This window comes from Salmo salar, chromosome ssa13, assembly GCF_905237065.1.
Source record: "Salmo salar chromosome ssa13, Ssal_v3.1, whole genome shotgun sequence".
Taxonomy (NCBI): domain Eukaryota; kingdom Metazoa; phylum Chordata; class Actinopteri; order Salmoniformes; family Salmonidae; genus Salmo; species Salmo salar.
In genome coordinates this window covers 7873022-7900088 of record NC_059454.1, presented here as the reverse complement: position 1 = coordinate 7900088, position 27067 = coordinate 7873022, and the positions used below count along the sequence as shown (strand labels likewise).

General features: G+C 44.2%; 1 protein-coding gene and 1 non-coding gene across 16 annotated transcripts in view; one reads left to right on the top strand and one right to left on the bottom strand.

Annotated features, from left to right (window-relative positions):
* Positions 1-67: 67 nt before the first annotated feature.
* trnae-cuc (transfer RNA glutamic acid (anticodon CUC)) lies at positions 68-139 on the top strand. Its single transcript has one exon. It is a non-coding gene; the product is annotated as a tRNA-Glu (tRNA).
* Positions 140-4513: 4374 nt separating this feature from the next.
* The window catches only part of LOC106566294 (tumor protein D54), a 37015-nt gene continuing 14461 nt past the window's right edge, over positions 4514-27067 (bottom strand). The window contains exons 2-10 of one of the 15 annotated variants that reach the window (XM_014134190.2): positions 26544-26746; positions 26148-26296; positions 18829-18876; positions 16819-16920; positions 11810-11836; positions 9470-9514; positions 8759-8807; positions 8326-8374; positions 4514-7708 (exon numbers count right to left, since the gene is read on the bottom strand). In XM_014134190.2, coding sequence (XP_013989665.1) covers positions 8366-8374; positions 8759-8807; positions 9470-9514; positions 11810-11836; positions 16819-16920; positions 18829-18876; positions 26148-26296; positions 26544-26746 — 632 coding nt within the window. In that variant the 3' untranslated portion in view covers positions 4514-7708; positions 8326-8365. Of the gene's footprint in view, positions 7709-8325; positions 8377-8758; positions 8808-9469; positions 9515-11809; positions 11837-16818; positions 16921-18828; positions 18877-26147; positions 26297-26543; positions 26747-27067 lie in introns of those variants that run through there. The other 14 variants (XM_014134193.2, XM_045692868.1, XM_014134185.2 and 11 more) reach the window with 14 other exon arrangements.

Genomic DNA, 27067 nt, shown 5'->3' with positions numbered 1-27067 from the left:
ATACATATTTATCTGTCAACAGTTATCATATCTACTATAAGGTTTGAATCACCGACAGACTACACCTTCCCTGGTGGTCTAGTGGTTAGGATTCGGCGCTCTCACCGCCGCGGCCCGGGTTCGATTCCCGGTCAGGGAACAACTGTTTTATCAACAGACCTCTTATGGAAGAAACCTTAAAATCAAGTTTTGCGGGTGTTTTTCGAAATGCTTATGTTTCTAGCTCCAACAGAGCAGTAATATCTAACAATTTGACAATATATACCCAAAACATACAAATCTAAGTAAAGGAATGATGAATTAAGAATGTATAAGGATAAGCAATGTCAAAGCGGCATAGACTAAGATACAGTAGATAGTATAGAATACAGTATATAAATATGAGATGAGTAATGCAACATATGTAAACATTAATAAAGCGACTAGTGTTCCATTTATTAAAGTGGCCAGTGATTCCAAGTCTGTATGTAGGCAGCAGCCTCTAATGTGCTAGTGATGGCTATTTAACAGTCTGATGGCCTTGAGATCAAAGTTTTTCAGTCTCTCGGTCCCAGCTTTGATGCACCTGTACTGACCTCGCCTTCTAGGTTAGAGCGGGGCGAACAGACAGTGGCTCGGGTGGTTGTTGTCCTTGATGATCTTTTTGGCCTTCCTGTGACATCGGGTGGTGTAGGTGTCCTGGAGGGCAGGTCGTTTTCCCCCGGTGATGCGTTGGGCAGACCGCACCACCCTCTGGAGAGCCCTGCAGTTGCGGGCGTTACAGTTGCTGTACTAGGCGGTGATACAGCCTGACAGGATGCTCTCAATTGTGACAAGCCAAATATCTTCAACCTGGGAAATTCACCCACAAATATAACTTTATATACCGGCATACACTATATATACACACACTGTACAAAAATGTGGGGATTCGGCTACTTCAGTCACACACGTTGCTGACAGTTGTATAAAATTGAGCACACCTCCATGCAATCTCCATAGACAAACATTGGCAGTAGAATGGCCTGTATTGCAGAGCTCCGAGCTCCAAATCGAGCACCGTCATAGGATGCCACTTTTCCGACAAGTCAGTTTGTCAAATTCCTGCCCTGCTAGAGCTGCCCCCGGTCAACTGTAAGTGCTGTTATTGTGAAGTGGAAACGTCTAGGAGCAACAACGGCTCAGTCGCAAAGTGGTAGGCCACACAAGCTCACAGAACAGGACTATCCTCGGTTGAAACACTCACTACCGAGTTCCAAACTGCCTCTGGAAGCCATGTCAGTACAAGAACTGTTCATCAGGAGAGGCAACCAGACTGTCATCCAAAATTGCCTGATACTTGGTGGAATTCATTATGCCATCAATCTTAACCAGTGCCTCTGGACCTCTGGAATTAAAACAGCCCCAAAACATCACTGACCCCCCTCCATATTTCACCGTGGGTATGAGGTGCCTCTCCTTGTATGCATCTCTGTTTCGACGCTAAACATGCCAATGCTGTATCTGACCAAAACATTCAATTTTGGTCTCTTCTGACCAGAGCACCTTCTTCCAGTCATAATTTAAATGACGTTTGGCAAACTCCAAACGTTTGCATCAGTGTCTTGGGGTCAGAAAGGGCTTTCTTCTGGCAACCCTTCCAAAGAGCCTGTGGCTTCTGATGGTGCTTTTTATTGTTTTTTTAACCTGGTGACCCCAAGGCCTGCAATTCTTTCACAGTGATTCTTGGGTTTTTTGTTGCTTCTCTCACCATCCTCCTCCCTATCCTGGGGGGCAAAACGCATTTGCGTCCTCAACCCGTGAGGTTTTCAACTGTTCCATATCTTTTGAATGTTTTAATAATTGCCCTGACAGTGCTCAGTGGTATATTCAATCGTTTGTGGATCTTCTTGTAGCCGTTACCAGATTTATGAAGGTCTAAGATCATCTGTCCCTTTTCAACTGCCAGTTCCTTTTTCTTCATGGTGTTGGATGACAAAGGGATATTGCATGTGTGTTCTCATTTTTATACCCTTGTGAAACAGGAAGAGATGTAATGGCTCAATATAGTTCCTTAACACTTAGATAAACTTAAATAAGTGGCGTTTTATTTTGGTAATTTTATTTACAATAATATTTAAGGGTGCCATTAATTGTGAAACCTTGAATTGGAGGACATTGAATTAAAAATCAATCAAATTATTTTGGTTGGCTCCATTGAAACATTAAAGTACAGTATTTCTCACGTTGGCATTTTGAGTTTTTCTATAATTATATTGTTTATATTTTTTTAAAGTATTGTTTGTGCATTGCCAGTCAGGCGTGCCAGTAATTTTGGAGCCCACTGTACATAGGCATGGAATCACTGGCCACTTTAATAATGAAACAGTAACTTTAATGTTTACATACTGTATTCTATTCTACTGTATTTTAGGCTATGCTACTCCGACACTGCTCGTCCTAATACATTTCTTAATTCAAATTGGTTTACTTTTAGATGTGTATTGTTAGATACTACTACACTGTTGGAGCTAGGAAAACAAGCATTTCACTACACCTACAATAGCATCTGATAAATATGTGCATGTGACCATTTTAGTTAAGTTGCCATTGTTAAACATTTTTGCCCAATGAATACCATTTAAAATCAGCTTCTTGATATGCCACAACAGTCAGATGGATGAATTATCACCTTGGCAAAGGAGAAAACGCTCACTAACAGGGATGTAAACACATTTGTGCACAATAAGATGTGATTTTATTTCAGCTCATGAAAACATGGGACCAGCATCTATATTTTTGTTCAGTAGTTTGACCCACGTTCTAGGCTCTTTCCCGTGATCCCCCCCGTTCTAGGCCCTTTCCCGTGATCCCCCCCCGTTCTAGGCTCTTTCCCGTGATCCCCCCCGTTCTAGGCTCTTTCCCGTGATCCCCCCCGTTCTAGGCTCTTTCCCGGGATCCCCCCCCCCCCCCTTCTAGGCTCTTTCCCGGGATCCCCCCCGTTCTAGGCTCTTTCCCGTGATCCCCCCCGTTCTAGGCCCTTTCCCGTGATCCCCCCGTTCTAGGCTCTTTCCCGTGATCCCCCCCGTTCTAGGCTCTTTCCCGTGATCCCCCCCGTTCTAGGCTCTTTCCCGTGATCCCCCCCGTTCTAGGCTCTTTCCCGTGATCCCCCCCGTTCTAGGCTCTTTCCCGTGATCCCCCCCCGTTCTAGGCTCTTTCCCGTGATCCCCCCCGTTCTAGGCTCTTTCCCGGGATCCCCCCCGTTCTAGGCTCTTTCCCGTGATCCCCCCCGTTCTAGGCTCTTTCCCGTGATCCCCCCCGTTCTAGGCTCTTTCCCGTGATCCCCCGTTCTAGGCTCTTTCCCGGGATCCCCCCCGTTCTAGGCCCTTTCCCGTGATCCCCCCGTTCTAGGCTCTTTCCCGTGATCCCCCCCGTTCTAGGCTCTTTCCCGTGATCCCCCCGTTCTAGGCTCTTTCCCGTGATCCCCCCCCGTTCTAGGCTCTTTCCCGTGATCCCCCCGTTCTAGGCTCTTTCCCGTGATCCCCCCCGTTCTAGGCTCTTTCCCGTGATCCCCCCGTTCTAGGCTCTTTCCCGTGATCCCCCCCGTTCTAGGCTCTTTCCCGTGATCCCCCCCCGTTCTAGGCTCTTTCCCGTGATCCCCCCCGTTCTAGGCTCTTTCCCGTGATCCCCCCCGTTCTAGGCTCTTTCCCGTGATCCCCCCCGTTCTAGGCCCTTTCCCGTGATTCCCCCGTTCTAGGCTCTTTCCCGGGATCCCCCCGTTCTAGGCTCTTTCCCGGGATCCCCCCCGTTCTAGGCTCTTTCCCGTGATCCCCCCGTTCTAGGCTCTTTCCCGTGATCCCCCCGTTCTAGGCTCTTTCCCGGGATCCCCCCGTTCTAGGCTCTTTCCCGTGATCCCCCCCGTTCTAGGCTCTTTCCCGTGATCCCCCCCGTTCTAGGCTCTTTCCCGTGATCCCCCCGTTCTAGGCTCTTTCCCGTGATCCCCCCGTTCTAGGCTCTTTCCCGTGATCCCCCCCGGTTCTAGGCTCTTTCCCGTGATCCCCCCCGTTCTAGGCTCTTTCCCGTGATCCCCCCCGGTTCTAGGCTCTTTCCCGTGATCCCCCCCGGTTCTAGGCCCTTTCCCGTGATCCCCCCCGTTCTAGGCTCTTTCCCGTGATCCCCCCCGTTCTAGGCTCTTTCCCGTGATCCCCCCCGTTCTAGGCTCTTTCCCGTGATCCCCCCCGTTCTAGGCTCTTTCCCGTGATCCCCCCCCGTTCTAGGCTCTTTCCCGTGATCCCCCCGGTTCTAGGCCCTTTCCCGTGATCCCCCCCGTTCTAGGCTCTTTCCCGTGATCCCCCCCGTTCTAGGCTCTTTCCCGTGATCCCCCCCGTTCTAGGCCCTTTCCCGTGATCCCCCCCGTTCTAGGCTCTTTCCTGGCCACTGTGCTCTCGCTTGCACTTTGGGGTGTAGGCCAGGTTAACAGTAAAGAACTGCTAAGGGAAAGGGTTTTATAAAAATATATTGGATTGATCAAATTTGAACATTACCCACAACTCTCTTTTGTTTAAAGGAATGCTTTATTGATATTCTCAACATATGACAAACCAACATTGAATTCATCCACCATTCTCATCCATTTAAATGTTGACAACTAGGCTCCCATTCTAAATAAATATATATTCCTGCTATCATCCCCAACATTGTACATGCCTTCAATAAATGTGTTTTAACAAATTCAGCCGTGGCATCCCAAAAAATGTACATTAAACCCAAACAATGTTTTTGCAGCTCTACACAATCTATGGATACATCTGCCTTTTTCCTTGCCATGTCATAACCAGAGACATAAGAAAACTGAATAGACTAAGGCTGCGTTTACACAGGCAGCCCGATTCTGATCTTTCGCCACTAAATTGGTATTTTGATCGATCAGATCTTTTGCCAATAGATTGGACAAAACATGAATTGGGTTGCCTTAGGAGGCCTTGTCTGCCAACACAGATTAAGCTTAGTCCTGGACTAAAACACACATTCCTAACGGAAATTCTCTGTCTGATCAGTGTCTGGGGGGGGGAAACCGGTCCAGATCGTAGCAAACCTATCTATGGAATAACTATAGTTTTGCGTTGAGAGAGAGAGATCTGTAACAGGCAGGTATTAAATATTGGCAACGATTTACAGATGGCAATTATATATAAAAACAACCCTTATTTAAACTCCACCCAACAGAGAGACATCAAAAACACATAACCTATATATAAATCACTACTAAATTAAAAAAACAAAAACAAAAGGGTAAATGAATACTCCATCCCCTGAACAGAAATGTAAGAGCACTAAATTGGGGGGGGGGAGAGAGAAAGAAATACAATCTACGTAGATACATCATGTTGAAAATAACAAAAAGTGACTTTGTTACCAAACCAATAGAAGCCATTTCAAGTTGTGTTGAAGGTTGTAAGCTAGGGAACAGCTAGTTGCTCTTTATAGTGTAAAGAGGCTGGGTTAGTGCCCACTGGCTAAACAGGAAGTGTTGTTGATATAACAGTAGAGCTAGTCACAAGGGTGGGTAGGAGTACGTCTGGGTACAGGAGTGTGTGCATACGAGTGTGTGTGGTGGCGTTACACCTGAGGCACGCGGACAATTCTTATAATAAATGGTGGACACAGAGAGCTGTCTGGACTGTATTTGACAGTTGATCATTTCAGATGTGGCACAATAACAGTAAGCACTTGAGCCAACAAATAAAAGAGAAAGCAAAAATCTCCCAGGTTAAACGCTATTCTACAACTTCCAGATTAAGAAAGAATCGAAAAACGTACATTTATTTTATACCAGCAAAGTAACAGAAAGCAATAAGACTGAAAGAGTAAGGCCTAAAGATATCTTTACAGCAAAGCCTTGCTTCACATTGTAGAAACACACCAAACAGAAATCGAACGCTCAGCAGGGTACCTACCACACTGAAACCGAACGCTCAGCAGGGTACCTACCACACAGAAACCGAACGCTCAGCAGGGTACCAAACAGAAATAGAACGCTCAGCAGGGTACCAAACAGAAACAGAACGCTCAGCAGGGTACCAAACAGAAACAGAACGCTCAGCAGGGTACCAAACAGAAACAGAACGCTCAGCAGGGTACCAAACAGAAATAGAACGCTCAGCAGGGTACCAAACAGAAACAGAACGCTCAGCAGGGTACCAAACACAAACAGAACGCTCAGCAGGGTACCAAACACAAACAGAACGCTCAGCAGGGTACCAAACACAAACAGAACGCTCAGCAGGGTACCAAACAGAAACAGAACGCTCAGCAGGGTACCAAACAGAAACAGAACGCTCAGCAGGGTACCAAACAGAAACAGAACGCTCAGCAGGGTACCAAACAGAAACAGAACGCTCAGCAGGGTACCAAACAGAAACAGAACGCTCAGCAGGGTACCAAACAGAAACAGAACGCTCAGCAGGGTACCAAACAGAAACAGAACGCTCAGCAGGGTACCAAACAGAAACAGAACGCTCAGCAGGGTACCAAACAGAAATAGAACGCTCAGCAGGGTACCAAACAGAAATAGAACGCTCAGCAGGGTACCAAACAGAAATAGAACGCTCAGCAGGGTACCAAACAGAAACAGAACGCTCAGCAGGGTACCAAACAGAAATAGAATGCTCAGCAGGGTACCAAACAGAAATAGAATGCTCAGCAGGGTACCAAACAGAAACAGAACGCTCAGCAGGGTACCAAACAGAAATAGAATGCTCAGCAGGGTACCAAACAGAAATAGAACGCTCAGCAGGGTACCAAACAGCAATAGAACGCTCAGCATGGTACTAAACAGAAACAGAATGCTCAGTAGGGTACTAAACAGAAACAGAATGCTCAGTAGGGTACCAAACAGATCATTGTTGTAGTCGTAGTGTTTTTATTTGCCTTCTTGTTTGAGCCTCCACGTCCGCCATACCTACCGATGAATGCCGACTGGCAGTATTGTTCACAATATATTTATTCATATATATATTTATACATATAGATAAGTCATGTAAAAACATTATGCAAAGCAGTGTAAAATTGTTTTATAATACAAAATGGTTTAACGTATTTATTTTTTACAAGCTGTGGTGATTTGATGTTATGTAACCTCAGGTTGTATTTTGCGGTAGTTTGTATTTGCACAGTGAGATGAGATATGCACATGCTTTTAGTAGGCGAGGGGGCTGAGGGAGACTTCCAAACAGACCTTTAGCCCCTTAACCTCCTAGGCACTTGTGGAGATCTGAAGGAACTAGATAAGAGTAAGCAATGTGCAACAAATCAACCTATTGGTTTAAACAATATGGTAGTGGCTCCACCTTGCCCCGTCATAGTATAGGTGGAATTGTTGCCATATTGCACACATCAATCCAATCCTTTCAGTTCTCCACAACGGATAGGCTAGTGGCTACGGAGTAGGGGCTAGGGGGTGATTTAGGACTGGGCAGTAGTACTAATGATATAGGGCACTACATTTTGCCGGTCAGGTGAGGGAGGCAGTAGTGAGTAATGTGGGGATTAGAGGGTGACTTCTTTAGGCCAAAGGTCATGTGTCACTCAGTGATGAGGCGCTTAATGATGATGTCACAGTCCCGGTGATGAGAGAGAGGGGGGGGGGGGGTGGAGATGATCTTCAGAAGGGTGCGTTGTCCTGAACAGGGTTCGTGTCGGTCGGGGACTGGACAGCTTCACCGTTACCTCTGGCTCCAACCACCTTGTACTGAAGAGGAAGAGAGACAGGGGGAGGATGGTATGGGATCAAACGTGATGGTAAATCTTAAGTTATTTCATTTAAAAAGGAGCTGTGTGAGACTGTAGAGAATAGGGTAAGCGCATTCAACTGTTTTGAGATTTGTATAGATCAAGCACCTGTTAAAAGGTTGGTCACTTTTCAAAATGTCTGTGCTGCAGCACCGGTAAATCGTTAATGTGACACTCTTCTGCAGGAATCGTCTTCCGCAGGATTTTATTTAACTAGGCAAGTCAGTTAAGAACAAATTCTTATTTACAGTGACGGCCTACAACCGGCCAAACCCTAACCCGGACGATGCTGGGCCAAATTGTACGTCGCCCTACGGGACTCCCAATCACGGCCGGTTGTGATACAGCTTGGAATCGAATCGGGGTCTGTAGTGACGCCTCTAGCATTGCGATGCAGTGCTTTTAGACCGTTGCGTCACTCTGGACCCGAGTGAGTGACACCAAGCGTAACACATCACTCAGGTGTGTTAGCGTCTAACAATAACCCATAGGTACCACTTGTTACATATACCCACGATGGTATATTATACCCATTATAAAATACAGCCATTACCAGATCCACTTTGCCACACACACCTTTTCTTTACATGTGCTGCAGTGCAGGGAGACTTTAAAATCAGCCCAGCTGTGAATAGAACAAATGGGAAATCTTCAGGGAGTCAGTCATTTCATTTTCACACCATTTTTAATTTTCAAGAGTTGTTTTGAGAGACAGTTGATAATAATCCAATAGTAATACGATCCCGTGCAGGAATACGCTAAAGCACTCCTAAACTAACTCGTCTGTAGGATGTTAAGAAGCAAAGTATACGGCGCAGCGGTGACGACAGCCTACGGCGCAGCGGTGACGACAGCCTACGGCGCAGTTCCCAACGAAGATACAAATGGAATGTACAAACTACAAAAATATATTTGTCCATTTTACTGTTTCTACATTCCAGTTGTGAGTTGTAAAGGTTTAACAGTACTCTGCGTCATACTCCCATTTCAACAACCCCCTTCGGCTCACCTTCATGTTCCCAACTTTGTCCTCAAACGACTTGAAGGTTGGAGAGTTTCTATTAAAAACAAAAAAACAGATATAATATATTACAAAACAGTCAAGCAAAAAAAATAATAATAATAATTCTACAAATGAGCACATGGGAAGATCATAGAATTAGCAACAACTTTCAGAAGTGTTCATTCATGATATAAAACACCGGACTCAAAAAAAGAATGATCCTCTCCTGTAAAGGGTTAGGGTGGACGACAAACGTAAGTGGGAACCTCCATTTTATTATACTTTGATTGTCCACTGCCAGACACCCTTATCCAGGGCTACCTCTGGGAGATGACAGTTTCATGCATCATCAGGGCAAATTCTTAGTGGAGTTGATTTACATTGAGTTACCAGTCATATGATGTGTATTGAGTTAGCTCACATACATATATATTCACAGGGAAAAGCATACAGACAGGATATCAAAGTCACGCTTAGTATTTTCATTTAGTTAGAGCCAGCACATAAAACACAATGTTTCCACTACGAATTTTTACAAGGCTGTGTGTATGTATATATATATATATGGGAAATTCAAAGACCAAAAAAACATCACAAATAAGACCACAACAGCTGTTACTCTAAAACCACTAAATGTCATAAGGACAAAGTGATACTTAAAGTGATGAAAAAAACAAAACGAAATTGAATTTTAAAAAAAAGTGTGAGCTAATTTACCTCATCGCTGGCATACTTATCGAATGGCGGATGGAGTAGTTGCTACTTTGTAAGCGTTAAAAGGAGGGAGACAAAGAAGAAGTGAGAGCATTAGGAGCCAAGTGGAGAAGAGGGTTATTAAAGCAGCGAGGCAGGCCCAGGCCTGGCCCACCACTGGAGCACTCACACACAAGCAGGGGAACATGGTTACAGCGGGACTGAAGTCAAGTCAGTCAGGTCAAGAAGGATACTGCCATCTGGTGGTTACTTCAGGTTAGTCATTTTTTATTTTAATTTAACAAAGCAAGTCAGTTAAGAACAAATTCTTATTACAATGGACGGTCTACCCCGGCCAAACCCGGACGACGCTGGGCCAATTGTGCGCCGCCCTATGGGACTCCCGATCACGGCCAGATGTGATACAGCCTGGATTCAAACCAGGGACTGTAGTGACGCCTCTTGCACTGAGATGCTGCGCCACTCCGGTAATTAATCATTAAAATATGCAGGGAATTAATTTATATGAACTGAAATCCTCTTAAATAATAAAGTAATTCATGAAAATCATAACCTGAGGGGGAACAAAATTGCATCTTTCAAAGAAAATGCCAACTAAAACGGTACCAGAGCATCAGCTCTCAGACCAACAGGCTCTGCGATAGTCTTATGGCTAAGAGGGTAGAAGTTAAATAGTTAGAAAACTGCTAAATAGTTAGTTGGTTACCCAGAATCTCTGCACTACGCACACTCACAAGACCATAAACTCAGCAGCCAGTTTATTAGGTACACTCGTCTAGTACCGGGGGTCGGACACCCCTTTCCCTCCAGAACAGCCTGAATTCTTCGGGGCATGGAAACGTTGCTCAATTGGTATCAGGGGACCTAACGTGTGCCAGGAAAACATTCCCTACACCATTACACCACCACCACCATCCTGTACCGTTGACACCAGGCAGGATGGATCCACGGACTCATGCTGCTAACACCAAATCCTGACTCTGCCATCAGCATGACATAACAGGGACTAGGACTCGTCGGACCAGGCAATATTTCTCCACTCATCTGTCCAGTGTTGGTGATAGCGTGGAACAGCTTCTTCTTGTTTTGTAGCTGATAGTAGAGGAACCAGGTGTGGTCGTCTGCTGCAATAGCCCATCTGTGACGCGGACAGACCAGTTATGCGTTCTGAGATGCCGTTCTTCACACCGCTGTTGCACTGCGCTAATATTTGCCCGTTTCGTTTGTGGCACAGGTGTTAGCTTGCACGATTCTTGCCATCCTCCTTCGATCTCTCTCATCAACGAGCTGTTTCCTGTAGCTGACTGGATGTTTTATTGTTTGTCGTGCCATTCTCTGTAAAACCCCTAGACCAGGGCTCTCCAACCCTGTTCCTGGAGAATGAGAGTCCCGTTGGTTTACACTTTAACCCTAATCTAGTGCACCCGATTCTAATAATTAGCTGGTTGATAAACTGAATCAGGTTAGTTACATCTGGGGTTGTAGTGGATACCTACAGGAGGGTAGCTCTCCAGGAACAGGGTTGGAGTGAAAACCTACAGGAGGATAGATCTCCAGGAACAGGGTTGGAGAGTCCTGCCCTAGATAAATGTGTGTGAAAAGCACAGGAGGCTGGCCGTTACTGAGATGCTGGAACCGGAGCCTGGCACAGACGATCATAACACGCTTAAAGTGGTTAAGCTAATTAGTTTGGCCCTTTCTAACGTTCAATCGAACAGTAACTGAATGCCTCGATGCCCGTCTGCCTGCTTCATATCGCAAGCCGCGGCCACATGACTCACTGTCTGTAGGAGAGATCCATTTTTGTGAACGGGGTTGTGTACCTAATAAACTGGCCCCTAAGGGTATATAAAAACACACGCTGCTGCTACTCTGTCCTTTATTTTACTCTTATTTATCCTGATGCCTAGTCACTTTACCCTGCCTTCATGTACATATCTGCCTCAAATACCTCGTACCCCTGCACATTGATCTGGTACTCCCTGTATATAGCTCCACATTGATCTGGTACTCCCTGTATATAGCTCCACATTGATCTGGTACTGGTACTCCCTGTATATAGCTTCATTCTTGTTTATTTTATTCCTCGAGTTACCATTATTCTTTAACTCTGCATCTTTGCAAAGGGCTCATAAGAAAGCATTTCACGGTTAAGTCTACACCCGTTGTATTGGGCGCATGTGAACGAATACATTTTGATTTGAGAAGCAGAGTGGCAGCATAAAGACTATAGCTGTATTAAAAAACAGTCAGAAGTGGTGAAAACTCTAGGTAAGTGGTCATAGTAATTGATGAAGTCAGTAAATTGGGTCGTTCCAGTCCCAGCAACAGAGTAGGTCTTACCTAAAGGAGTTAGAGAACGGCAGCGCTCTGTAGACCAGACGCAGCAATTGAAAAAAAACAAGACAAACAAAAATACAGAGTGAGGCACAAGAAGCAACGAGCTGAGCAGAGCTAGCCTATTTATCAAAAAAGGGGCTGCTTTCAGAGGGTACGTCCCAAATGGCATGGCACCCTATTCCCTATTTAGTGCACTACTTTTGACCATGGGGCTATAATAGGGCAAAAGTTGCCATTTGGGACAGTAGCAGATATTGAAATGATTTAAGAAGTCCAGAAAACCTCATTGCAATGCACAGGTCAGCCATGTTTATTTTCAAACCTGGTAGCAATGATGGTGATGGGTACATGATAGATGGCATTGCAATGCACACCAGGGTCCCATGTTCTGCAACCCTGCTGTAGCAAATGTATAGACCTATAGTCTGGTCTAACTCAGACTTGGTCATGGATAACGCTAGATGAAAATGAAAGACGATAACAAAAACATTTTTTTAAAATGGGACAAAAGAAAACTAAGGAACAAGAGTTGTTGCAGCACATTGATACAGAGCAAGCAGGAAGGGAGTATTGTTGCAAGGCCAGAGTAATGGATCCAGAAACAGGGAAACAAGGAGAGAGCGATGACACACACACACACACACGTGGACTTGGACAATGTTAATAGACATATTCTGAGATCATGTAGATACTAGAGATAATATGTTATTAGGGTGGTGATGAATGGATAGATGGATTATTTACAACAAATAAAGTGTTGAATTGAACCATATATTAAAAAGGCCTTCAGACATTTGGTTCAATTACGAGTCATCTGTAATATGGCTGTCAAAAAGCATGGCCCACCATAGCTAGTTAAAGTTGGAGCAACCAAGTGGAATTGACTGCAGGCAAAGGTGGTTATCAGTCAAGTCTGGGAGGGTGGGGGGGGTTAGTGTAAATTCTACAGTGTCTCCTTCAGTAGTCTTCTAGGAGAGTAAATGCAGATTGTGTTTTCTACATCAGAGCTGCCAAAACACTCCTCCTGGAAAACTACTGGCTAATCAAGGGCCTGGGGCCACATTATATAAATGCTGCAGCTAATCAAGGGCCTGGGGCCTCATTATAAACGCTGCAGCTAATCAAGGATCCTGGGGCCTCATTACATAAACGCTGCAGCTAATCAAGGATCCTGGGGCCTCATTATATAAACGCTGCAGCTAATCAAGGATCCTGGGGCCTCATTCATAAACGTTGCAGCTAATCAAGAGTCCTGGGGCTTCATTCATAAACACTGCAGCTAATCAAGGGGCCGGGGCCTCATTATATAAACACTGCAGCTAATCAAGGGCCCGGGGCCTCATTATATAAACACTGCAGCTAATCAAGGGTCCGGGGCCTCACTATATAAACGCTGCAGCTAATCAATGTCCTGGGGCCTCATTCCTAAACGCTGCAGCTAATCAAGGGTCCTGGGGCCTCATTCTATACTGCTCAAAAAAATAAAGGGAACACTTAAACAACACAATGTAACTCCAAGTCAATCACACTTCTGTGAAATCAAACTGTCCACTTAGGAAGCAACACTGATTGACAATAAATTTCACATGCTGTTGTGCAAATGGAATAGACAACAGGTGGAAATTATAGGCAATTAGCAAGACACCCCCAATAAAGGAGTGGTTCTGCAGGTGGTAACTACAGACCACTTCTCAGTTCCTATGCTTCCTGGCTGATGTTTTGGTCACTTCTGAATGCTGGCGGTGCTCTCACTCTTGTGGTAGCATGAGACGGAGTCTACAACCCACACAAGTGGCTCAGGTAGTGCAGCTCATCCAGGATGGCACATCAATGCGAGCTGTGGCAGAAAGGTTTGCTGTGTCTGTCAGCGTAGTGTCCAGAGCATGGAGGCGCTACCAGGAGACAGGCCAGTACATCAGGAGACGTGGAGGAGGCCGTAGGAGGGCAACAACCCAGCAGCAGGACCGCTACCTCCACCTTTGTGCAAGGAGGAGCAGGAGGAGCACTGCCAGAGCCCTGCAAAATGACCTCCAGCAGGCCACAAATGTGCATGTGTCTGCTCAAACGGTCAGAAACAGACTCCATGAGGGTGGTATGAGGGCCCGACGTCCACAGGTGGGGGTTGTGCTTACAGCCCAACACCGTGCAGGACGTTTGGCATTTGCCAGAGAACACCAAGATTGGCAAATTCGCCACTGGCGCCCTGTGCTCTTCACAGATGAAAGCAGGTTCACACTGAGCATGTGACAGACGTGACAGAGTCTGGAGACGCCGTGGAGAACGTTCTGCTGCCTGCAACATCCTCCAGAATGACCGGTTTGGCGGTGGGTCAGTCATGGTGTGGGGTGGCATTTCTTTGGGGGGCTGCACAGCCCTCCATGTGCTCGCCAGAGGTAGCCTGACTGCCATTAGGTACCGAGATGAGATCCTCAGACCCCTTGTGAGACCATATGCTGGTGCAGTTGGCCCTGGGTTCCTCCTAATGCAAGACAATGCTAGACCTCATGTGGCTGGAATGTGTCAGCAGTTCCTGCAAGAGGAAGGCATTGATGCTATGGACTGGCCCGCCCGTTCCCCAGACCTGAATCCAATTGAGCACATCTGGGACATCATGTCTCGATCCATCCACCAACGCCACGTTGCACCACAGACTGTCCAGGAGTTGGCGGATGCTTTAGTCCAGGTCTGGGAGGAGATCCCTCAGGAGACCATCTGCCACCTCGTCAGGAGCATGCACAGGCGTTGTAGGGAGGTCATACAGGCACATGGAGGCCACACACACTACTGAGCCTCATTTTGACTTGTTTTAAGGACATTACATCAAAGTTGGATCAGCCTGTAGTGTGGTTTTCCACTTTAATTTTGAGTGTGACTCCAAATCCAGACCTCCATGGGTTGATAAATTGGATTTCCATTGATTATTTTTGTGTGATTTCGTTGTCAGTACACTCAACTATGTAAAGAAAAAAGTATTTAATAAGATTATTTAATTCATTCAGATCTAGGATGTGTTATTTTAGTGTTCCCTTTATTTTTTTGAGCAGTGTATAAACGCAGCAGCTAATCAAAGGTCCTGGGGCCTCATTATATAAACGTTGCAGCTAATCAAGGGCCCGGGGCCTCATTATATAAAAACGTTGCAGCTAATCAAGGGCCTGGGGACTCATTCATAAATGCTGCAGCTAATCAAAGGTCCTGGGGCCTCATTATATAAACACTGCAGCTAATCAAGGGTCCTGGGGCCTCATTATATAAACGCTGCAGCTAATCAAGGGTCCTGGGGCCTCATTATATAAACGTTGCAGCTAATCAAGGGTCCTGGGGCCTCATTATATAAACGCTGCAGCTAATCAAAGGTCCTGGGCCTTAATTCAATAAACGTTGGATACCACAATATATGCGCACAACGGTTTTCACCAAAAAAGTTGGCATTTATAAAAATGTAACTTGGACGTGAGCATGTGCTGATCCTCCCACAACCTTCAGACCATGAGTTGGCTCAGTGGCTGAATTATTACATTCCCAGAAAGCAACAGTAGGCTATAGTAGCCTTCTGCAGGAATATATGACAATTATTCATAATTGTTTTTTTAAATAAAAACTTAAATATAATAAAATGCTATTATTTGCCTTAAGTGAGAAGAGCAAAAATATATTTTTTATCTTTACATTGTAAAATAATTAGAAATCAGCATCCATTTCATTTCCATGATCATCGCAGAATAAATTCACCTTTTCTGACTGATGGTTTCATACTGGTGAAATCGCCCATCCTAACTTATTGTTGGTCTATAGGCTATTATTCATCCCCCATCTCTCATTTAAAATTGGACCCACTTCACAGTAGTAAATAGATCAGCTATTTCTAGCATGTTGCTCTGTGATCCGAAGTGCAGTTTAACGGTAAAACAAACAGTTCACCTTTACCATCGAGGTTTGTAGGCTACGTATGAATCATTTAACGTGACATACCTCCAATAGACAATATTTCATTTAGAAATATAATAAATATCATAACCATTGCAAAATAAATCCCTCAACTTTTTTGGGGCCATAATGAGTTCATTTTCCTGAAGTAGACATAAAATAAATTACAATGCGCATCTCATTTAATTGAGCCTTAGATAGGCTATTATAAAATTTCAAGTTTTTGCTCTATGCATCCGAAAAGGAGCGAGGTATATAACATACAGTATCATTTAAAACAGGTGAACAGAGGGTTGATCTTTAGCATTGAAGTGGGTAGGTTACTACTGTAAGCAGGCCTACTGTAGTCCCCCCCCCTCCGGAGCAGACAATGGTTTAGAATGTGGGCAGTGCAGCTTATTTCTGTTCGGGGGAAGAAAAAAAATAAAGAAAAAAAGTTTGTAATGTTTACAGGGCCACAACAATTTGCAATCGTTGTTGTCTTTCAGAAGAAAAAAAAAACGGTCAGATACAACAAACGTCACTGCAAAAGAAAACGTTCTGCCAACACCTCCAAAAGACATTCGATCACGTTCACCATTGCTATTTACTTTAGCTAGGGTCTTGGACTAATTTCCATATTTACAAAGTGCACAACAACAACATGACGATTGAGCATATTACCGCCATAAAAAAAAGGTGAATGATGGGCGTTTCCAGGCGGCGTTATAATGCTCGTTGACACACGCACAGTTTAACAGGTCTGACTCATAACAGGATATATATACACACACGTTGTATATTATAAATCAATATTTGTGCGCAGTCTTTTCAGAAATGAAGCATGCAGATATTTAGTGTCAAATTGACCCAACAGTTATAAATGAGGCCCCAGGTGTGCAGCTGAATCAGGTGTTGTAGATTAGAGGGGGCAGGACTAGCTTTCACCAGAAAGAGGGTCGTTGTGGCCTCACAAAATAAACATCTACAACCTATAGTGGAAAAGAGGACCGAGATGACACCTCCAGGTTTTTACAACTTTGTGGTTGTCCGACCTTGCTCTGGAGAAAGGGATTGAGGCGGCCATTTTGTGTCTTGGTCTGTACCTCATGTCTCCCAGTTTCCTGCTGAGGGCAGTTCCCATGGTGGAGAAGGCAGCAGTGGTCTTCTGTCCCGCCACAGACAGGGTCTCCTGAGTCTTCTTATACCTGGTGGGAGAGGATAAATACAGTATATAAATCATTAGAACATGCTTGAAAACATATCGAAAACAGGGCTCACTTAGTTTGGAATAGATTACGCCTCTGTCGCAAGCAGAAGGAAGATTCTTTGCCACTAAGGGGTTAATAAGTCTGACAGACAAGAGCAGAAAAACAAATATGCAGAAATACTGAGGAAAACACTGCACAAATACTGAGGAAAACACTGCACAAATACAGGGGAATTAGCAAGAGTTTCTATCCAATACTTGACAAAGATCTCAAACAACAAATTCTGATGAAAGATCATTAAAAAGAAGGTATGCCCACATTTTGAACTGGTTTGTAATGAATTGTTCAGTAGGGCGGAGGGCGACTTCCAACCCAGTAGGGCGACTTCCAACCCAGTAGGGCGACTTCCAACCCAGTAGGGCGACTTCCAACCCAGTAGGGCGGAGGGGGACTTCCAACCCAGTAGGGCGGAGGGGGACTTCCAACCCAGTAGGGCGGAGGGGGACTTCCAACCCAGTAGGGCGGAGGGGGACTTCCAACCCAGTAGGGCGGAGGGGGACTTCCAACCCAGTAGGGCGGAGGGGGACTTCCAACCCAGTAGGGCGGAGGGGGACTTCCAACCCAGGAGGGGTTCAGTAGGGTGAGGGGGAGTGTTAATGAGATCAGGTATTGTACAAAACAGCTTAAACCAAACTCTGAACTTTCAAACTGGACATTTCAGGCTTATTTCAGATTTTTAAAACAGAAAATTCATAATATTAATAATTTCAGACCTAAAGCAGGAATCTACCCAGACATCACCGTGCTTAAATCCCCCACAGAGTCCAAACAGAACCACAGGTTTCCTAACAAGATGTCCCACAATGGACTGGAACACATTCCTGCCCATAGTATTTCAAAACCCCATCACAGCCCTCTGAATGGATGGCTGTTCGGCCTCTACAGGGGTGGCACCAAAACTTCACACACGAGCAGGTGATCACCTCTAGCACGGCATCAATAGTCAAGTCACCCCTGATCAAGTAATTTACATTTTACATTTTAGTCATTTAGCAGACGCTCTTATCCAGAGCGACTTATAGTAAAGTGCATATATTTTTATTACATTTTTAAATACTGGTCCCCCGTGGGAATCGAACCCACAACCCTGGTGTTGCAGGCGCCATGCTCTACCAACTGAGGTACAGAGTCCCAGAGTCCCATGAGTAATCATGTTTTACTGGTCATCCGTTCACTACACAAAGTCCTCTCATCTTTATCCCAGAAAATGGATTTCTATTCGGACTGATCAATACAACAATGGTATTGATAACTGATAATACTGAGAAGAGAGTTGGGGGAACAATGCAGTTGGTGGATAATCAATTAACGACGTCATTTCATTACACTTTGTACAGCGGGTCAGAGGTTCCCCAGGAGATGTGATGACCAAGACAAAAGCAAAGTACATTCAGCTAGACTAGGGCAGGCACCCCAGTCTCACTAAAAAACAGCCTCTCAAATCCAGTCCTCAAGTAACCCACGGCGATACCCATTGTTGTCCCACACAAGCTCACATGATTTAAAGTGAAGCAGGAACAGTCAGAAGCCCCTCCCCCCTCTCCAAGCAAACAGCAGGAACAGTCAGAAGCCCCTCCCCCCTCTCCAAGCAAACAGCAGGAACAGTCAGAAGCCCCTCCCCCCTCTCCAAGCAAACAGCAGGAACAGTCAGAAGCCCCTCCCCCTCTCCAAGCAAACAGCAGGAACAGTCAGAAGCCCCTCCCCCCTCTCCAAGCAAACAGCAGGAACAGTCAGAAGCCCCTCCCCCCTCTCCAAGCAAACAGCAGGAACAGTCAGAAGCCCCTCCCCCTTGCTGAAACAAAATGCAACTCAGACAAAACTAAACAAGTTAATAGATCAACTCACGCTTCAGATCGGGAAATTTCATCCAAAGTTGCAGACGCTGTAAGATATCTACGGACAAACAGTATGACAATTAAATGACTGACTTCTTACAGAGGGAGGAAAGAGCAAGTTAGAGACTTTAAAGTTTACACAACTAGAACCCTTCTACACACACAAATAAGACAGTCCAAAAACTTGCCACAATACTTTGATTTGTTTGAATAGTGCATATACTGAACAATTTGTAACACTATGACAATGCATCAGTCTTTGTTTGGAAAGTTACAGAAGTGGAAAATACCCAACTGTGCTGAATTTCTAGGGGTTTATTACAGCTGGGTTTCTCCCAAACTCGGTCCCTGGGGTCCCCTCTGGGTGCACGTTTTGGTTTGTCTGTCCTAGCACTACACAGCTGATTTAAATTAAACAACTCATCATCAAGCTTTGATTATTTGAAATCAGCTGTGCAGCGCTGGGGGGAGAGAAAATAATAACAATAACAAACCAACATGCACCCAGGTGGGGCCACATGACAGAGTTTTGGAAACCCTGGATTAGAGGACAGCACCTTCCTCAAGCTTGGACATAGTTGGTAGTCGCGTCTCGTGTTCAAACTCTCTTAGTAATACTTTCACAAAATAAAGAAATTAAAAAGGTGCTAATGTGTCAAGCATTAGAATCTATTGGATTAGTTACTGATTGAGCACCAACCAAACAGTGCCTGAACATTGTTGTTACTGTAATGAAGTCCTATAGATCCCTGTCAGTACAGTAACCTGCATGGGAAAAGAGGAAGTGGCTTTGGTTCTGCTGTCTACAATGGAAAAAAGGAAATACATAGCAAGCATAGCTGTCTGATTAAAAATGTAATAAAACACACAGACAAACCAAATAAAATACCTGTCTTCTAGGGCCCAGGACCATACCAGTATGGTGGCAAAGAAACTAAAACACAAAGCGGATTTCACTTGTTTAAGAACAAAGCCCTAATGTTGGAAATAAACATTTATTTTCCAAGGTATAGAACACTATATTTTACATACAGCAGGTTTTAAAAAGACCAAAAGAGTTGAGTCTGTTTCACATTTCCCATGGATTTATTTTTTGATACCAGCATCACAGCTATAGTGTCATCCCTACACAGGCACTCTCGTTCACGTGGCATTCTTCACATCCTCACTCTGGGTGAGTCATGTGACTGATCAAGCAAGACAACCATTTTTTGGGGCCAGTCCAACATTGTCATCCCCCTCTCTCCCTCTGCCCATGGTCGTTTACCAGTCCAGCTCTCTTTCAGTCTCTCTCACAATCCAATGGCGGGTCTGGTCGAGAAACGCTGAGTGAGAGTGAGTGAGTGAGAGAGAGAGAGATGGAGAGATAAATGCGCTGAAAGGACAGTGTAAGATAGCTCACAAATAACTACCATGTCTCTCTCCATGTAGGCCTTCAGCCACCCAGACAATTTCATTTGCTGTAGCAACGGTGGTGGTGGTAGTTTCACTACCTTTACACACAGAAGTAGGATATAATTAAAATGTATAGTGAAAGAGGGGAAAACGTTATTCCCCCATGTATTTCAGTTTCCCTCGTTTTAAGCGTAAAAATCAACCACCAAACTAACAGGAGTAGTTAGAACTAGGCTTTAACCTGTACTGGGCTATTTGGAAACAGCCACGCAAATGCTTTTTCAACATCCTCAATACATTGTTATATTTATAGCCATTTTAACTAAATACCTGCAGTCAACTTGTGCAATACATTAGGAGAAGAAAAAAAAAAACTGACAGAATTCTTTATTCCACCTGTCACATTCTGGAAGTTTATGGTAGTTCCCCAGAACAGTTAAAGCTGTCACGTGTTTGTTTGTAAACTAGCAGAACGGGAGAAAGCGTGAGAATGGGATTCCAGCTGTGTATTGACAAGGGTTGCGTTTTATATTGAAAGTCTGTGTTTTCTTGTGTTGTTTCAATAGAGAGCGATCAGTCGGCACAAAACAGCTTCATTTTCATCAGATGAGAGAAGTGCAACACTATTTGGCTGGCAGCCACACAAGTAAATTAGCTTATAATGAAAAAGCAAGGTTTTAAAAATGTTTTTATAGCTAATATTATGCATGGCCATCGTATCTTTTATGTTTATCACAGAAACAACGTTATCCTAATCTAGCATTTTACCAAAAGTAGTCTGGCTACACTGAAAAACAGCACCTGAGAACAGTAGCTCCACATCAGTGGGCTGTCTGCTGATAGAATGATGGAGAACAGTAGCTCCACATCAGTGGGCTGTCTGCTGATAGAATAAAGGAGAACAGTAGCTCCACATCAGTCAGAGTGCTGTCTGCTGATAGAATGATGGAGAACAGTAGCTCCACATCAGTCAGAGAGCTGTCTGCTGATAGAATAAAGGAGAACAGTAGCTCCACATCAGTCAGAGTGCTGTCTGCTGATAGAATGATGGAGAACAGTAGCTCCACATCAGTCAGAGAGCTGTCTGCTGATAGAATGATGGAGAACAGTAGCTCCACATCAGTCAGAGAGCTGTCTGCTGATAGAATGATGGAGAACAGTAGCTCCACATCAGTCAGAGAGCTGTCTGCTGATAGAATGATGGAGAACAGTAGCTCCACATCAGTCAGAGAGCTGTCTGCTGATAGAATAAAGGAGAACAGTAGCTCCACATCAGTAGAGTGCTGTCTGCTGATAGAATGATGGAGAACAGTAGCTCCACATCAGTCAGAGTGCTGTCTGCTGATAGAATGATGGAGAACAGTAGCTCCACATCAGTCAGAGTGCTGTCTGCTGATAGAATGGTGGAGAACAGTAGCTCCACATCAGTCAGAGAGCTGTCTGCTGATAGAATGATGGAGAACAGTAGCTCCACATCAGTCAGAGTGCTGTCTGCTGATAGAATGATGGAGAACAGTAGCTCCACATTCAGAGTGCTGTCTGCTGATAGAATGATGGAGAACAGTAGCTCCACATCAGTCAGAGTGCTGTCTGCTGATAGAATGATGGAGAACAGTAGCTCCACATGTCAGAGTGCTGTCTGCTGATAGAATGATGGAGAACAGTAGCTCCACATCAGTCAGAGAGCTGTCTGCTGATAGAATGATGGAGAACAGTAGCTCCACATCAGTCAGAGAGCTGTCTGCTGATAGAATGATGGAGAACAGTAGCTCCACATCAGTCAGAGAGCTGTCTGCTGATAGAATGATGGAGAACAGTAGCTCCACATCAGTCAGAGTGCTGTCTGCTGATAGAATAAAGGAGAACAGTAGCTCCACATCAGTCAGAGCGCTGTCTGCTGATAGAATGATGGAGAACAGTAGCTCCACATCAGTCAGAGAGCTGTCTGCTGATAGAATGATGGAGAACAGTAGCTCCACATCAGTCAGAGTGCTGTCTGCTGATAGAATGATGGAGAACAGTAGCTCCACATCAGTCAGAGTGCTGTCTGCTGATAGAATGATGGAGAACAGTAGCTCCACATCAGTCAGAGTGCTGTCTGCTGATAGAATGATGGAGAACAGTAGCTCCACATCAGTCAGAGTGCTGTCTGCTGATAGAATGATGGAGAACAGTAGCTCCACATCAGTCAGAGTGCTGTCTGCTGATAGAATGATGGAGAACAGTAGCTCCACATCAGTCAGAGAGCTGTCTGCTGATAGAATGATGGAGAACAGTAGCTCCACATCAGTCAGAGTGCTGTCTGCTGATAGAATGATGGAGAACAGTAGCTCCACATCAGTCAGAGTGCTGTCTGCTGATAGAATGATGGAGAACAGTAGCTCCACATCAGTCAGGGTGCTGTCTGCTGATAGAATGATGGAGAACAGTAGCTCCACATCAGTGGGCTGTCTGCTGATAGAATGCCTGTTGGTGAATTCTCATCCGAGTGGAGAAGTGTAACTGAAGCAAAAAATTTGTCTGATGCCGAGCAGAAATTACAATAAGCATTTTAAATCTATGTTTACAAAACACAGCAAGATATTTCTATGCTGTCAAAAAAAAAAAAAAAGAAGGAATTCTGTGTTAACTAGCAACTTAAACTTAGGTGTCGTGTTACGTGGCTGAATTAAAAAAGGTGACTAGCCAGTGTTAGCTTGCTGCCGTGTTTGAGAACTCAAAGTCCTTTGGATAAGTTATTTGTACAGCTACCACCATCTTGATTTCTTAGTTTTTTTCCTCCTCTCCCTTCTCAGCCTGCCCCCCCCCCCCCTTCTCAGAGTAGTGCAGGCAGGCCCGTTGCCCTAGACTCCACACAGAGAGTGTGTACACATGCTGCTTCAGAGCCAGTACTGTTCTTCCTTCAGACAAGCATGTGTCAAAACTTTGTGCAAATGAACAATGTCTCTCGTTCACATTCACTTGTAAAAATGTCCAAACTCAACACAAATGACATTCTGTAGCTCCTACCTATATATGTAGAACTTCATGAGTGGGATTGTCTGTTTTTGCAATTTGTTTATTTTAGTTTGCGGGCGTTGGCCTTCATGTAAATTTGCCATTACTAGTGTTACATTTTGTTTTGCATTCTGGTAATTGACACCCAAATGGGCTTTTTACTTTTTTTTGGCGCCCCCTCGTGTATTAAGCCAGTAATACCTTCAATACCAGGATGAGAGAAGGACGGTATGGATATCAGGATCACATCAAGATACCGACCAACCCTAGTTCAATCTATCAGAGATATTAGGTTGTTGGGTCAGAGGAAGTGGGAATGAGGATGTCACCTTAACACCCGGGAGTCACCGGCTTTAACAGGAAACACAGCACAGGGACACAGGAAGTGATAGAAAACAGACAGACTTCATGTAAAGAGTGAGTCATTGCCAGTTAGCCACCCATCCAAAAGAGAAAGAGATGGACCTAGAGCTCCTTCAGTGGAATAGTACAAGCCATTTCCCAGCCTCCTATAGCAGGCTTTATGTTTAGTCTGACAGAAAAAAAAAGGGACTATATGGGTTAGTCTAGGATAGACAACAACTCTTTGGCAAACCAACAGTGGAACGTTAAAGCAAGGCAGAACTTTGTGGAATGTACAGATAGAAATATTTCTATGTAGAACAAACAAACTTCTGACATGTAGAATAAAGAATCACGTCAGCTCTACTCGTGACATTTCTATCTGCAAAAGATGCACAATATCTGCATACTGAACGTGGGAAAACGTCATGACGACGACACCCAAAGCGCCGGGATAACTAGGAGACCCGTCATCTTCTGCCAAGTTAAAACTAGACTGGACTCTAAAAAAAATATGCTTATATAAAACAGATGGTGTCATGGGAATGTGAGTTCTCACACGCAGCAGGCAGAGGAACCCACAAAAGGACAAATATAGAATCAAGAGCACAATGATACAGTAAGCCAGGGTACACTGCAGACACTGGTAGCCTACGGCAGGGGTTCTCAAATAGACATTGAGGGTGAGAGAGCGGTAAACTTTCTCATTCCACCTCGCCAAGTTTCTCAGTGGTTCTGACATAGCTGGAAACCAGACTGGCTTAGAGATGTACAGCTCAGCACTGTGCCAGGCCGGCTTTCTGACTCATGCTACAATGCCAAACCATGCTGTTCTGACTCAGATGTTCACCTTGTCCTTTTCATAGTGTTGAAACATTAACCCACATTTCTGTTATTTTTAAAACTCATTGACTGAAATTGGTTAAATTACTTGAATTACATTGCAGTTTCTCTAGATGTCAAGCCAGAACTGTGCGATGTAGTAGGGCGTTGTAGTTTTCAACAGGACAATATTCTACATAGTTAATTAACAAATGTTCTGCACTAAACTACAATGACCATAATCTATTGTCTGGTCTATTTTTTTATTTACACGCCTGCTTAAAGACAGAGACAGAGACAGAGACAGACAGAGCGATGGAGAGCAGTTGATTGGCCAGGTATCTCTACCTGTAAATACATGATCTAAGTGACATAGTTGGTATTTAGCAGTTATAAAATTACACCTTATTTACTATGAAAAACTACTAAAATAGTGAGCAGCAGCTTTATCGAGATGAGATAACGTGAAATTAAATAATAAAGTCATCAAATAAAACAAATGTAATAAACACAATAACTGAAATATTTATATTAACGTGAACGATGGTTAATGAGTGATCAGCAGTAATGCACCAGCATCATGGGACGTTTATTCATTGTTTTATACTGTGTTTAAATATTCAACCCACATAATGCATTTCAATTTTTTTTTTTTAAATAAATAAATCTAAAACCATGATTATTATTATTTATTTATTTATTTATTTAATAGTCGAACTGACCTCGAAAAGCACTAAAATCGCACAGCACTACCTTTCCAGAACGGTTCCAGAAACGTAACCAGGCCCAGCACCACAGTAGAAATCAGGCATACAGAATGCAACACACTTAGGTTTTGTAGCGCTAAGATACATCTGGTGAGAGTGGTCCTCTGTTTGGTAGAGCATGACACTAGCAACGCTAAAGGTCATGGGTTCAACTCCACATATACAAAAAAAAAATGCACTCACTGTACTGTAACATCTCTTTGGATAAAAGCACCAGCTAATTTAAATATTTATATCTGAGGGGGGGGGGAGAAAATCCATTAACTAGGCTTCTTCAGAAACTTCAAATCACTGATGCTGACTGATACACCTTCACTATTAACATCAAAGAAAATAAATCAAAAAATAAAAATGTCTTTGCTCCCTCCATTTTGACTTGGTAATATACACGTCACTGTAAGACTTTGAACTGTTTGACAGGATTGAGAAGAAGCCTCGATTTAAAAACGGCTTCTTCACTCAAATCTAAAAGCTGCTAGGATGATGCTAGAATATTACTGCCAAGTCGGCACTAGAAGCACAAGCATTTCGCTACACTCTCATTAACATCTGCTAACCATGTGTAACGTGACAAATACAATTTGATTTGAGTTGAATCATGCTACTTATATAACGCAATGGGCCGTTTGAAACGTTGAATTACAGTGTTACAGCATGACTCCTCATAAACGCAAAAGGAATATTTGAGTAGCAACAAGAGGTCGAAGTAGACGGACATGATTCTAAAGCCTACGGATCACAACCACCTTGATGTTCACTTCAGTGTACTAACAGCTGTGGACCCGCACTCACAGGGCCACTCTGGTCTACACTAAAATAACCCTGACCGGGCCAGAATGACAGAAGGGAACAGCAGAGAGCGTCTAGAAGAATCAATTGACGGACGTTACGGCAAGCAATCAGTTTATGTTATTTTAACAACCTAAGATGAATAATATTACAGATGTTTTTTGTTGTTGTTTAAGTCTCAACATTTTTTTTTTTTTTAAAAGGGTCTTGTACTTACGCATTAGAAGTCTGGACATCCTGCCATCCCTTGGTGAGGTTCTGTTTGAGCTCGTTGAGGGGGCTCAGCCCCAGCTTCCTCTTCAGATCGGCAGAATGCTTCTCTTTGGCCAGGAGCACCTGTCTCAGGGTGTTGATCTCCTCCTCCACCTGACAGCAACACAGCAGACTGGTCAACCACTGGCTGGGTCAAACGTAGTTATGAACATTACCATTGTCTGAAACAAAAAGTTCCACTCAAATGTTTTGTGGAACAGATTATTAGTAAATCCAACTCACTCAAAAAGAGATGGGATCAGATTAGAGCACAGGGACAACAAAACAGACAAAACACGAGGCCTATGTCGGTTCCGGCCAACAGACACCGGCAGAAAGACACCGGCAGACAGAACCATACCTTTCCTAGCTCAGAGCGGATCTCCTCAGCCTCCTCCTCTGTGAGCCCTGGGGGTAGCGTGTTGATGGAGGATACCCCCATTGCTCCGCCCTCCACGGGGACATCAGTCAGCGGGTCTGCTCCTCCTGCAGGTCCAAGGCCCTTGTTGGGAGAGTTCAGGTTGATGTCTGGGTCAAGAGAGAGAGTGGGGGCAGGGGGGCATGCTGAGTTGAGAGAGAGTAGAAGGTCTTGAATTGATGTGTTAGTGTCATCAACAGTAATAATAATAATAAACTTTATTGGTACAGTGCTTTTCAACAAAAGTGCTTCACATCAAATAAAAGTGCTAACAAAAACAGGTAAACAAAAGGATAGCTAATAATAAAAAATAAAAAAAAAGACATTTAAAGCATCTTTATAAAAGTGTCTATTCTGCAGGGATATAAAAACAGACACTGATCTCCTCTGGCAGACCAAGTCCTGGGGTCCTAATGCCCAGTCTCCTTTCGTTGTCAACCTAGACTTTAGAATGGTCAACAGTGCCC